Source organism: Ursus americanus, chromosome 5, assembly GCF_024610735.1.
Source record: "Ursus americanus isolate L20-20 chromosome 5, mUrsAme1.1.p, whole genome shotgun sequence".
Lineage (NCBI taxonomy): Eukaryota > Metazoa > Chordata > Mammalia > Carnivora > Ursidae > Ursus > Ursus americanus.
This window is the reverse complement of record NC_142131.1, coordinates 29,176,399-29,191,189: the sequence shown is the minus strand read 5'-3', so window position 1 is coordinate 29,191,189 and position 14,791 is coordinate 29,176,399. Positions and strand designations below refer to the sequence as shown.

General features: G+C 37.7%; 1 protein-coding gene across 1 annotated transcript in view; it reads right to left on the bottom strand.

Annotated features, from left to right (window-relative positions):
• Window positions 1-13,747, bottom strand: part of TBCA (tubulin folding cofactor A) — a 78,174-nt gene extending 64,427 nt beyond the window's left edge. Inside the window, exon 1 of the mRNA XM_045796419.2 lies at window positions 13,590-13,747. Coding sequence (XP_045652375.1) covers window positions 13,590-13,642 — 53 coding nt within the window. The 5' untranslated portion in view covers window positions 13,643-13,747. The remainder of the gene's footprint in view (window positions 1-13,589) is intronic.
• Between the last annotated feature and the right edge of the window lie 1,044 nt (window positions 13,748-14,791).

Below are 14,791 nucleotides of genomic sequence, written 5' to 3'. Positions count from 1 at the left end.
AATTTTCCTTTCTATGTCATTCTACCATCCATAATACAAATTTCATCCCAAAGCCAGATTCCCTAAGTGCTAAAGGAAGGCTGCCAGCCACCAAGTACTCTGAGCCAGAATTCTAAGCAAGAGCTCTGAAATGTACCTTGTTTCGATCAGCCTAAATCACATATCCACCTAGAATCAATTCCTGTCACCAGGAAATGGAATCTGACTGGCTAAAACAGATGGAGGTGGAGCAGTTTTCTCAAACAACACAGGCTACCTGTACACAGGTAAGAATGATGGATACCGGCATGAAAATACAGGCAGATATCAAGACCAGAAAAAAAAAGATATGGAAGAAGTAGCCATAGTGTTCGCTACAAGATGTATGAAATCCAGATCCAGAGTCATCCCAAAGTATTATGCATAATATTGCCCATTTAAAAGACAGAAAATCATTAGAATAATTATTCTTTTTATGAACAAAAGCCAAAGTTGGCTCCTGAGACTACTTTTATTTAATCTAGTACTAGAAATGCCATGAAGGTTTAAAAGAGTAATAAAATTTTTTTTTAAAGTTTCTATTTTAAGACCTATATAGGATATATAAAAGAAAATATAAATGAATATAAATGAATGGAAATAAACCCTTGCTTTTGGTTGGGGGGACAAGTAGTGAAGATTAAGGGTATGTACATCTGCTAGATTTTTAAACCTATGATAATGACAATTACAAAACTTATGGTGTAAGTTAACAATTAAACATTATCACGAATAAATTAAAATCCTCTAGAAGTGCTGTGCCAAACTTAAGAACCTAAGGTATCATGTATCAGAATGAACAGATATCATTATCTCAAAAATATATCTGTACTCCCATATTTGCTGCAACATTATTTACTATAACAAAGACATGGAAACAATAGAAATGTCCAGTGACAGATGAAGAGAAAAAGGAAATGTGGTGCTGTATATAAGTTGGCCCTGATACACAAAGGTTTGAACTGCATGGGTTCACTTATATGAGGGTTTTTTTTTTTTTGATATAGTATAGTACTGTAAATGTACTTTCTCTTCCTTATGATTTTTTAAATAACATTTTTTCTCTATCCTATGTTATTGTAAGAATACAGTATATAATACATATACAATGTATGTGTTAATTGACTATGTTATCAGTAAGGCTTCTGGTCAACAGTAGGCTATTTGTAAAGTTTTGGAGGAATCAAAGGTATAAGAGGATTTTCAACTGCACAGTGTCCCACCCCCCCCCCACGGTTCAAAGATCAACTATATATATATACACATATAAAATGCAGTATTATTCAACCACAAAAAGAAGGAAATCGTGCCATTTGCAACACATGGATGGACACTGATGGCATTATGCTCCATGAAATAAGCCAGACAGAGAAAGGGAAATACTGTATGATCTCACTTTTATATGGAATCTAAAAAAAACCAAACTCCTAGAAACAGAGAACAAATTGGTGGTTGCCAGAGATAAGGGTGGGGGAATAACAGGTAAAGGTAGCCAAAAGGTAAAAACTCCCATTTATAAATAAATTCTGGGGATGTAATGTACAGCATGGTGACATATAGTCACCATCAAAACAATACTGTATTATATATCTGAAAGTTGCTAAGAGAGTAATCTTAAAAGTTCTCATCACAAGAAAAAAAATTATGTGAGGTGATTGATGTTAACTAAACTTACTGTGGTAGTCATTTTGCTATACCCACACATACACACACACACACATCAAATAATTATGTTGTACACCTTGGACTAAAACAATGTTATATGTAAAATACATCTCAATAAACATGGGAAAAAACAAAAAGAACATAATAACATGGAAAAGGTCATTTAGAAAGTAATATTGTTGGCCTTCTTCAGCCTTAGCTCCTGCTCAACCCAGCACCAAGTGGATTTTCAGGACCCATTACCCAGACCTCCACCTGCAAGCCTCTCCTCACTCCCCAGGCATTCAATACTGAATGCAGTGTCCTGGAAACGGAGAACTTTCCAAAGGATCTTTCCGAAGAACCTCCCCTTTTCACCAGGTAAAAAAAATCCCTGGGTTGCCTGAGGCATATACATTATTCTAGACAAGGAAGAAGGAGGTGGTTAAGTATGTGGTGGGGGCTGAAGCTTCATACCTCCTTTACTCTCTTTATCTGTGGGGATGCTTGTGGAAAAAAATAATTTAATTTTTCTACAAAATGAAAAGTAAATAAAAAACAGTATTAGAGTAAAATTAAGGTCTACCAAGCTTTGGAGAGGATGTGGATCAACAAAAGGAACTCTCATACAATGCAGCTGAGAATGTAAAATGGTACAACTGCTCTGGAAAACACTTTGGCATGATTTTACAAAGTGGAACATTCATATACCTGTCACCCGACATTCCATTCCTGGAAAAATATCCAAGAAAAACTCTCATGTATCATTACCAGAGACATGAATAAGAATGTACATAGAAACATAGTAACGGGAACAAATCCAAATGCCCACTGAATATTAGAATGGGTATATAAATTGTGGTATTAACACACAATGAAATAATATACAACAGTCAAATGTATTACATCGAAATGTAAAAACATGGATAATCTTACCAACATAACATATAGTAAAAATACTAAGTCCCAGAAGATATTCTTCTTACAAATTAAAAAATAATTAAATATAACTCTTTAGCAATATACAAATTATAAAATTATATAAAATTAAAAAGCAAGATAAACTCATTGGCCACTGGTGAGGATTCAACATCCAGCCCCACTCCCCTCCTTAGAAGTCAGGGGATGGGACTAAAAGTTCCAACCCTTTAACCATAGTTGGTTCCCTGACAACAGTCCCAACCTTCAGTTAGTTACCGAGGGGCTTTCCAAAAATCATCTCCTTAACACAAAGAAAGATCTTTATTGCTCTCTTCATTTAGAAAATTCCAAGAGTTTTAGGAGCTCTGTGTCTGGAATGGGAAAGGAGACCAAACATATACTTCTTTTTATAAATCACACTATCACAGGACCCCAAGGAGCTTTTATTTATATGAATTCTATTAATGCTTATTGTATTAGAAATCAAAATTACGAAATTTTTAAAAGTTCTAAAAATTAAAACAATTATATGTATTTAATTCACTTAACCAATGCTTTACATTTTTGCAAATTTTAAAAATGGCTGTACTAATAGAAGCATCTAGATTTTCATACCTTCTGCATTCAATCTGTTACACTATCACATACCATATAGCCTTTGGAAAACTCCACTGTAAAACTGTGAGCAAATGAAAGTGAAAAAGGCAAATAACGTCTCAGTATTACTATGAAAATAACTTTTACCTTGCAGACACACTGAAAGTGTCTCAGGGAACCCAAAGGACTCCCAGACCATACTTTGGAAACTACTAGTCTAGTGAATTCAACAGATAATGTATTTTTAGTACTATCTTACCAAAAACTACAAAATTCTTTGAGAACACAGACAGGGAAACACATTTTGGAGACAGCCAGGGGAACTTCTACAGAAGTGGTATCATCTGATCTGAGACTCAAGCCCAAATCCTTACAAACTAGACCCCACAAAAACTGTACCCTCTCCCTCCTACTTTTTAGTGTGTCTACCACCCCTGTCTTCTTATATCTCACTTGGTTACCATTCCTCAAACTAGCCACCCTTGCTCTGTTTTTCAAGCCTGTGTATTTACTGTGGATTCAGTCTGAAAGGCTCTTCCCTCATATAATCCCATGGTGGTTCTTGCCACACCTGGCCATCCTGAAGGTTAAAGGAAAGCTGTATCTCAATACACCTATAATCCACTCAGGGCCCACTTCTTGGGGGAATTCTGCCTTACACTAACTGTTATACGTGTGCAGTAGGAGCCATAATTAACAAACTATATGGCAGCATTATTTGTAAAAGTGAAAAATGATTGGAAAAGAAACCTAAATATCCATCAAGCCTAGAATAAAAAAAAAAAAAACACTAGTGCATTCACAGAAGAGAATGAATTAGAGCTACATGTTCCAACATTAAGTCTCAAAAACAATGACATTACGCACAAAAAACCTAAATGTTCATCAAAATGAGAATGAAAAAACCACTAAAAGTCACACAAGAGAATGAATTAGAGCTACATGTTTCAACATGACTAAGTCTCAAAAACAGTAACGTTAATATGCATGAAAAGTAAGAGTCCTATAGTTAAATAGGAATATTTAATAGGTATGAATATTTATGAATTTATGAAGTTATACTATTTACAATTTAAAATTTCTTAATTTATATTTTGATAGGTAACACATGATTTAAAATTATAAGAATTTCCTCCCATTCTTGTCCTCCCTCCAGTTATACAGCTTTCCTCCCAGGAGACAATCAATATCACTAGTTTCCTGAGTATCCTTTCAGATATATTTTGATATATAATGGTTTAAGTTCACAGGACAGACTATAATATGGTTTATGTGTCTCCAATATAAATTAAAAGTTTAAAATATGCATGGAAATGATAGTCAAATTCAGAATAAAAATTATAGGCAAAGAGGGAGAGGAACTGACTCAGAAAGGGGCACTTCAAATGTACCTATAGTATTTCATTTCAGGTTTATTGTGTTTTCTCTAGATTTTTTTTATACATAAAGTAATTATTGTTCGGAGCGCCTGGGTCCTGGGATCAAGCCCCGCATCAGGCTCCCTGCTCAGTGGGGAGCCTGCTTCTCCCTCTCCCTCTGCCGCTCCCCCTCATGTCAAATAAATGAGTGAAATCTTTAAAAAAAGAAAAGAAACAAGTTTTTTTAAAAATAATAATTATTATTTTCTGCATAAAAGAAAACAGGTGAAGAGGATCACATTTGAGAAGGTAATTAATTTGATGTCAGATGGAGTGAAATCAGATGGAGGGGCGCCTGAGTGGCACAGCGGTTAAGCGTCTGCCTTTGGCTCAGGGCATGATCCCGGCGTTATGGGATCGAGCCCCACATCAGGCTCCTCTGTTGGGAGCCTGCTTCTTCCTCTCCCACTCCCCCTGCTTGTGTTCCCTCTCTCGCTGGCTGTCTCTATCTCTGTCAAATAAATAAATAAAATCTTTAAAAAAAAAAAAAAAAAGAAATCAGATGGAGTGAAAACAGATTTGGTGAAAACTAAAATAAGGGCATGCATTCAATACTCTAAAATGAGTCTAAAGTTCAGGATGAAACCAGAGATCAGGGATTTACATAAAGTGATACTTGAAGTTCTAAGAATAAATATTCAGATACATGTACACTCCATAACTTAACAGCACAGATTCCTTAAGGACCAAGCCCAAAACTTTGCTATTTTAGTTTCTTTGGAATACTACCTACTGTTCATAAGACTTCAATTCACCTATAACCCTACTATTTTTCTTAGATTTAAAAAAAACAAAAAAACCCACAAAAACCTGGAATGGGTGAGCCTATTTTTGTAAGTAACTTAACAATGGACAGTAACACACAGACACACACCTACCTCTATTAAATTAGAATCAAAGGGAGACAGTGTTCTGATTAGTTCTAGGTAAACTACAAAACCTTTCTTGATCAAACTTTAATAATTAAAAATTTTTCTATAGTAGTTTCCAACATAGCTTAAAAATACCGTAAACAAGTCCTTGATATAAATTATTTTCTCATCTTGTTTCTCTAATAAAAGTACTATCCGGACAAGTCTTTGAAGGCTGAGATTATTTACAGCTGTTTTGTTGCTCCTGAAGTTTAAGTATTCACCAACTTTCTCCTTCTCTCTCTGTTATAAAGCAAACTTCTTTTTCCAGATTCTTGAGCTGTTCCCCTGCATATAACTGACCTCTTCTCTAGTTCCCTCCATTCCTTAACTTAACTGACAAATATGTATTAAATGCCTACTTTGTGAAAAGCAATGTGTTAGACACCATCCCTCTGGTCCCTAAAAAGGTGACAAAAACTGCATGGCCTTAAGAAAATCTTTGTATATCTCAACAGAATTCAGAATCCTTAGAACTTAACGTTCTAGGTCTGGACATCAAAATTACAATGCTGTACCAGTAACCTAAGTGGAAATACATTTCAGTAGATTTACACGTCTTCAAAAATTTCATAGAGTACAGATGTTTTTCAGGCAATGGAAGCCATATTAAAAGCATGCCATTTAGTACTGTTCAGAACCTGAGGGTCATTCAGTTAAAAAGCAGATGCCTACTTGTTTGGATAACCTTTATAGACCACCTCTGAGAGCATATGTATATACATATCCCTAAGATACTTCTTTAGCACAAGTTAAAGGATCTCAATGACAACAACAAACAAGGAACTCAGTTAAAAACCAAAGATAAAAACGTTGGGGTGTGTGGGTGGTGCAGTCGCTTAAGCCTTTGGCTCTTGATTTCAGCTCAGGCTGTGATCTCAGAGTTGTGAGATTAAGCCCTGCATCAGGCTCCATGCTCAACTCAAGTCCGCTTGGTTTCCTTCTCCCTCACCCTCAGCCCCTCCCCACTTGTGCAAGCTCTCTCTCTCTCAAATAAATCCTTAAAAAAAAAAAAAAAAAAAAAAAACCACAAAGATAAAAATCAAAAATAAAGATAAAAGGTTTGGAAATAACTACAATCTAGCATTAGAATTGTAAGAATGTTGCTCTTTGGTCTCAGCCACAGAAAAGAGATGAGGAAGGGGACTTCATCATTTGGGAAGCATAGCAGTAAGACACACACGTTGTGCCCCTGCTGTGGCTCTAAGGTCTACCGCCTTCAGAAGTCAACCTGTGGCAAATGTGGCTATCTTGACAAGTGGAAGAGAAAGTATAACTGGAGCACCAAGGCTATGAGATGAAATATACTGGAACCAGTTGAATGAGGCACCTAAAAATTGTATACCACAGATTCAGGCACAGATTCATGAAGGAACAACGCCTAAACCAAGAGGGCAGCTGTTGCAGCATCCAGTTAGTTCATCTTAAGGATTTCAATGATTCGTCACAAAATAAATGTTCCGGTAAAAAAAAAAAAAAAAAAAAAAAAGTAAGAATGTCTTTTGTAGTTGTGGTAATCATTTATACATTTTAGAATAACAGCTCTCAAAAACTCCCTTGACTACTCTCCCCTACAATAAACTTTACAGAAGTGCACTAAGAATGAAACTGGCTTTGTCATATTGTGTTAATAATATTGATACAGTATTTTTTAAACTGTTAAAAAGACAAGGTCACTGATATAAACAGATTTTTAGGGGAAGTAGGGCATCGCTGCCTCAGCAGTTTATAGAAAGATGGCCATTACAAAGTCCTATAGATGACTCAAAAACGCAAGCTTCATATTCCTCCCTTTTCCTATCAATGAACGTTAACAAACAACTAAAAAGCAAATTTTTATCACAATTTAAAAGAAAGCAAGTTTCACAGACTCTCCAGGGGATCAGATCATTCATCTTTATTTCCTATATCCACACTGTTTATATATCCACAGAATGGTGATGATGATAATAATGACAGCAGTTAACATAATTAAACATTTACTACCAATCAGGCTTTTGGGCCAAATGCTTTACATGATTACCTTATTTAATTCTCCTAACAACAATATGAGAAAGGTATTATCATTAGCCCATTTTTCAGCTAAGAAAACCGTCGCTTTTAAAAGTTAAATAACTTGCCTACGGTCCCATATGTAGCATGTATTAAGTGGAGCCTGGGATTCCATTTGCTTAACTCAAACTGCAACAATAAATAGCTATAGTAACTATTATACTGTCCTACTGTAATTGATCGAATGGCTCCCTACCACTTATTGTATCAAAAAATCCTTACAGAATAAGGTTCCATTCATTCACTTGTTCAGTGGAAAGACTTTTGTTGAGTATTTATTACGAGCCTTCATTTGTTCACTGGAAAGACTTGTTGAGTATTTATTATGTGCCAACACTATACCAAGTGACACAAAGATGTAGGTTCTGAGTGAAGCCGCAAAATAAATGATCTCTGGATCAGTCATATGATTGATGTTATTTAAAAATAATCTCTAGGGGCCCCTGGGTGGTTCAGTGGGTTAAGCATCCAACTCTTGGTTTTGTCTCAGGTCATGATCTCAGGGTCGTGAGATCAAGCCCTGTGATGGACTCCACATTTGGCATGGAGTTTGCTTGAGACTCTCTCCCTTTCCCTCCACTCTCTCTCTAAAACAAAAAAATTTTTTTAAAGTCTCTCCTAAAAAAAAAATAACAAAATATAAATCAGCTCTATTTGGGCAAATAAAACACATCATTATAGGAAATGGAATGCTGGAATAAACAGATCACACATTCAAGCACTTATATTCTAAGGGTTGTGGACTAGTTACTATCAACAAATTTTCCAACCTTGCTCTACTACAGATTTTCAAAATTTTCTATCAAACAAAAAATGTAATGAAAACACAGAACACATTTACACACACACACAGGTCAAAAGATCTTTCACTTCCACATTCAACTTAACAGAATAATATAGCTTCTGTTGGGAAAACCATGGTCATGAGTGGCCTTAGCTTTCTCCCTTTCCAGCTTGAAGAGACATCTGGTTGCCAGCTGTGTAGCTCCTAAAAGTCACTGCTTGCCAAGTAGTTGGCAGAAGGTGGTGAAGAGCTGACCACCTGCAATCCATTTTGACACTGCCTTTGACCATTGCTTTGGAGAAATTAATATATTACAGAAATTCCAAAAGGAGTTGGCTAAATTTCAAGGTAGGAAGTTGGCCATTTTGGCTGACCTTACTTTAACTCAAATCAAAGGGGTATGATGTTGGAGAAGAAAAGATAAAAAAGCTACTAAAGCTTACAGGAAATTTTCAGGGCTATATCCTTCACCTCTTCCAGATACTGTCCACCATACTTCTGGCCATCTTTACTTTAAATATAAGAAGTACATAAACAACTAAAGCTACCAGGGAAATACTATACCTATGTCTATGCAAATATATGTCATTCCTATTTTTCACTTTTATGTCAGTATATTCAGTATATACACACAATGTATGTCAATATAGTATATTATATACATTATATATGAATACATATTTAATAACATGGAAATTTTACTTAACTTTTATGTTATTATTATGTCTGCTATACATGGTATATATATATCATACACAATTGTATATCAGAGGTAAAGGTATATATTATACACAATTGTATATCAGACATAAAGGTATAAACATATTTGGGAAGATGCCACAGTTTGGGAAAAGTGCTTGCTTAAAAAAAAAAAATCAATACAATTTCCCCACTGATTCATGATGTAAAATTCTATAATCAAGGCTTGTAGATTTGTAATTATGGTATGTCAGCTACATTTAAACAAGAGTGTTAAAAGATTGTTAAAGTTAAACTAACACAATTGCAGTGTGAATTGTCCTAGTCTCATTCTAATCTACTGGTGTCACTTTCATTTAATCAGAGGAAAACTATGGGCCAATGTCAGTGCTATTTCCAATGCCCTAACATTCTTTGTTCATGCTGGATTTTAAACCATTACCAATCTAAAATGGTTATAAAAAGACATATTTAAGAAAGTATTTTTAATCAGTTAATTCACTCACCAGTGGGTTAGTTTAGCAAGCTTTATTGAAAATAAGTTGGCTTTAAAGTTATTAAATAAACTTTTATGTTAAATGCATGACAACATTTTGTTTTTGCAGAAGTATTTCTTGTATTTACCATAAATCTAGTAAAAAAAAAATTTATAAACACAAATCTTACTTGGGAATTTACGGTAGACATAGATCACTGAGATGAAATACCACATCAGCATTTAAAACATCGAGCCTCTATTTTCTTCTACTTTAATGAAAGTTATTTTCTAAATCACTAATAATTTAAACTGATACAGAAAACTAGTCTGGCAAGGATTCATATTTACAGGACACAGTTAAGTTTTAATTTAAGTAAGGTACAACATCAATTGACAGTTGTATTATCTGCAAATAGCCTCCAAATAAATCACGGCACACAAAACAGTGCTACGTTAGCTAGTTACGGAAGAAGTACTAATAGAAATCATCCTGGTTTGCCTGAGACTATCCCAGTGTTAGTGAGGATTCTACATCTCATTCTCCTCCTCAATTCTAGATACACTGGGACAACTGATACTACCAAGATATCAAAAAAAGGGAGGGGGAGGATTTTCAGTTACTGGAGAAAACAAAAATTGGAGTGATATTTGGTAACTCCCTCCTAGGGCTGCTACATTAGCTGTGACGCAGTGACAGATACCAGTAGGTCTAGCAATCTGCCTGAAACGTGGCTCTATAACTTTAAAAAGCACCTGCCAGACCCAAACCCACCAACTAACACATTAAATAATGAGTCACATGTGAACAAAGGCTGCTGCTTGAAGAAACTGCACACATCTCTCACAGCCATAATTAGCTCTGGAAAAACAATCCTGTTACTGGGAAGGGAATATTTAAGGAGTCCTTGAGAGGTTCAGTACCAAGTTAGCCTCATTGCTGTCCAACTCTTACAAGCCTTTCCTAGTAACTGGACTCTTTCCTTGTTTCTAGGGTTCTAACCTCTCTCTTAAAATCTATTTTCTAGCAATCAGATCCTTTCTCTTTGTTACCAGATGAGATAACAAACTTTCTTTAGGTCTAGAGTACCATAGGCTTCTGCCTATTTCCGTAGGGCCTTACCTAAAGCCCTTGAAACTTGCTTTTACTTTCCTGTCTAATGTGGCTGCCATCACTGGACTGCCTTCACCATTTTGCCAACATGCTGAGACTTGCATCTTTCATTCATTGATCTCTCTGTTGCCAAATACCATCATCTACTTATTGCCTATTTCCATACTCTTATAACTTTCCACCTCACTGCTCAGACTTCACTAAAACCCACTACGGGGAACTTCTGGATCAATATTCTAGCAGATTGATTAGATGCTAAACTCTAAGAATTCACCCTCCTTGGGACAGCCACCCAAACTGAACTCTAGGAGTAATAACTAGAATGTAATTCTAATGTCTCTCAACTCCTGGAGAGAAAAACTGAAGTAACTGGAGACAGGAATGACTTTAAATGTCTTCTTTCAAATAAAAGTCGGGACTTCTGAAGAGAAATGAGGCTATGGGAAATGAACACCTAGCTAGAAAAAAGGTGCTGAGAACAGAAATTGGTTTTTAGACCATTGCTTTAAGAAACCACTGAACAGAAGCCTGTTCACAAAACCAAGAACATGTCTGAATCATGAAACTAATCAAGAAGTCTTTGAAACTAAATCTGGAGAGGAGAGAAATGCATACCTTGGAAGACCTTTTTACTATGAAAAATTTTAAACATATATAGAAAAGAACATAATCAAGCCCATGATGATTCTGCCCTAACAATTATTAATATGTTGCTGCTGTATCTGCATTATCTACTTTTTTTCTTTGCTAAAGTTAAATGTAGAATTTTAAAAATAGGACACTAAGGCAAAAGATGGAAAAAGTTATAGTAAAATAATTTTCTGACAAAAAGTAACAAAAGAGAGACAGGGAACAATGTTTATGGATTTAGATGGTTGTCTACCAAGGTAAAATACAAACAATGAACAGTTAAAATAGAAGTTTTAGGTTTTTTAAAGAATGTATGTATCTCTTTTTAGCACAAATGGGGAAGCTCTACACCAAAAATGTCATTAGAAAAACTATGAAAAAAAAAATCTTTGGTAGACATTTCCAGTAATTTATAAGCAATCTGAGTAAATATGTCAATAGTAAATTATGAAGGGGTGTCACAAAAACGATAATTTTTTTGTACTGAAGTATGAAGAATCAAAAATAAAATTTGATAATGCTCTACCAGTGAAATAAATTGAAAATCAAACTTCATTTCCAAGCCATTTCCATATGCACCTGACAATTTTTGAAAGCCTAAAAACTTTGCTTATTAACTACTTAAATGGGTATGTTTTCTCTAGAATATGTATTATAATCATATAACTACTGGCACTAATTTTATAAACTAGTGTAGATCATAAGGATGAAAAATGACAAGATCACACAGGTAATTAACGGAAAACTACCATTAGGAGTCATTTCTCAAGACTTTTGGCCTAAAGCCCTCTCCATGATACATACCCTGGTACTTCTGCCAAATAGATTTACTAAAATGACATAAACAAAATCTAGCAAAAGTGAACAACAGAATTCTAGGGTGAGGGATAGTGCAAATTATTTATCTTTTCAAATATACATATCAATTCCCCTATTTCACATATCTTTAAAAATACTCTTTTTAAGGAACATTGCAGCTTAAACAGTTGTAGATCAGAAACTTTGGTTCTTTTCTCTGTTCTGCCATTAACTAGCACAAGTTTAGTTTTTCTACTTTAACTTAATTAAACCTCAGCCTCTCATTTATAAAACAGATACACAAACAATATTATTAAGTTAACATTTACTAGCCACTTGCTATTTGCCACATACTGTGTTAAACAGCATAGCAGGCATTTCTTGCAACAACTTCATGAGATGGCTACTGACTCCATTTTACAGATGAGGCAACTGAGGCACAGTGCAATGTAACGTATTCAACAACACATAATAAACGGCAGAATCAAGATTTGAACCCAGACAGTCTCACTTGAGAAAAGGCTGTGCATTTAACTACTACTCATAGAATCTTCCTACGGCCGATAACAATAAAGCTTCTAGGAAAGTACCGTGCAATCCTGTGCTACGCGTCTGAGGTAGTATCTTAAGTGAATTTATTCTTCCCTTTGCCTGTCCTTCCTCCGGTGGAAAAAACAAAGGGAGGAAAGGTGGGCAAAGAGGAAGAAGCCAGACGGCTAGGATTAGACATTTATTTCTACAGCAAAATAACCTGCTTCTTCTGGGGGCTGTTTATCTTTTCTCCGAGAATGTCTCATCAAAAAGTTTGATGTTCTTGGGTCTGAACCATAAGTCTACCAAGTACTGTAGTGTCTAACAGCACTCAGAATTATGGCCAATCACAGGACTGGCCTACCCAGGATAGTTATTTAAACAGCATTCCACAGGCTCTGGGGCGAGCTAGGCCACAGAAGTTTGAGGAGTGTGCTGGAAGTTCTTAGAGACTGGGAGTCCCGCCTGCCATGTTAGATCACAGGGCCCCAACAAGGCCTCATTTCTGATGAGGGCCAGGCTCTCGGCGTTCCCTAAACTTCAGAACCCGCTTGCGCGTCCACCTGAGGGCCGGTAAGGGACTGAATCCACTCCCCACCGGTCAAGTTGGGCAGGGGACCCGCGGAGAGCGCACACCGGAGGTACGACCCCAAACGGAACCCTCTCCGGCTCCGGGCCACCGCCCCTCCACCTCCCCGGCCGCCGCTCCCGGGTCTCCCGCATCGCCGGCGCCCGAGGGGTGGGGTCGCGGCGACCCTCGCCGCCCAACGGTTCGGTTCTTGAGGAGAAAGGCAGGGGGAGGGGCGTGTCCCGGCCCGCGGGCTCAGGCACCGACGCGTTCCCGCGGCATCCCCGCCCCGGCCCCGCCGGCCGCGGAGCCCCAGGTGAGGCCTGGAGTCCGGAGCCCGCTCTGGGCCTGCGCTCCGCCGGGCCTCTCGGACCGCCATAAGGCGAAGGAGAGGAGGCGCTGGCGTGTGCGCCGCTCGCGGCTCCTTACCGCTTCACCACGCCGGTTTTGATCTTGATCTGCCTCACGCGAGGATCGGCCATGATCCCTCGAGCGCCGCGGGAAGGAGGGGTGGAGAGCTAGGGTAACCGTGGAGGAAGACAGCGCGTAGGAGGCGGTAGTGCCGGCGTAGTCGCCGTGGCCTCGCGCGCATGCGCAGACCCCGGCGCGGCCCTGGGGCCGGACCACACCGATGGGCGGGGTCGGGGGGGGGTGTCGCTCCTCGCACCTTCTGTCATCCGCCTCCACCCGCTTTCCCCCTCGTGGACCTGCCCTTGTCTCGCTCCGACAGTCTTCCTTTTAGTGTTTGAATTGCCTTTATTTTAGTGTAGACACAAGTTACACTTTTCCCGGTCTCCACAGCCTGGGCGTTGTGGGAAACTTCAGTATCTTTCCCGGGAGATTGGTTTGGCCATGACATTGCTTGGCGAAATTATCTGCTTAGTGGACAGAATGACCTAAAAATTGTATTAAGGATATTTTCGGTGTCATTATCTGATGTCAAATGGGGCAAAGTAATGTATGTTTAATGAAATAAACTACCATCATGCACTCAGTCAAGAAAATCTTTACCCTCTACGTCGGACCTTTGCAAAACATGTTTGTAGACATGTAACTCAAAAAGGAAATCACTCTAGGACTTATTCAAATAATCATCAATACTTGTTTATCTTAAATATTCAACTTACAAAAATGTATGTGGCATACAAAAGCTTGGGCTTCTTGGTCACACAAACCGACTGACTTTGGAGGTTCCACCATATAATAATTAGACAACACTGGGCACATGGGCCACTTAACCTCACTGCTGAGTCCATTGCCTTGTATGCAAAATGGAAATAATGCCCACTTTACAGAGTAGATATGAAAATTAAATCTCAGGGCCTGATGCACAGTAGATGCTCAACTTTTGACTCGTTTTATACTTTCAAACCACGTGTCTGTTGCATAAAATGAAGTGCACCTCCAGTCAGCCTCTTCCTGATGGAGTCCCCCAATGGATGCAGGGCAGAGCCTCCTTTCTTTTCTTAATTCTTGGTATCATCCTTCAAATACATCTACCTAATTGTCTCTTTCCATTCCTTACACTTGATTTCCTCATTCTGGCTTTCATGGTTAGCTCTGGAACACTCTTCTGCCCTGCCAGTCCAAGACCCTTAGTTTAAACCCAGGATCAAAACCCACCTTCTGGA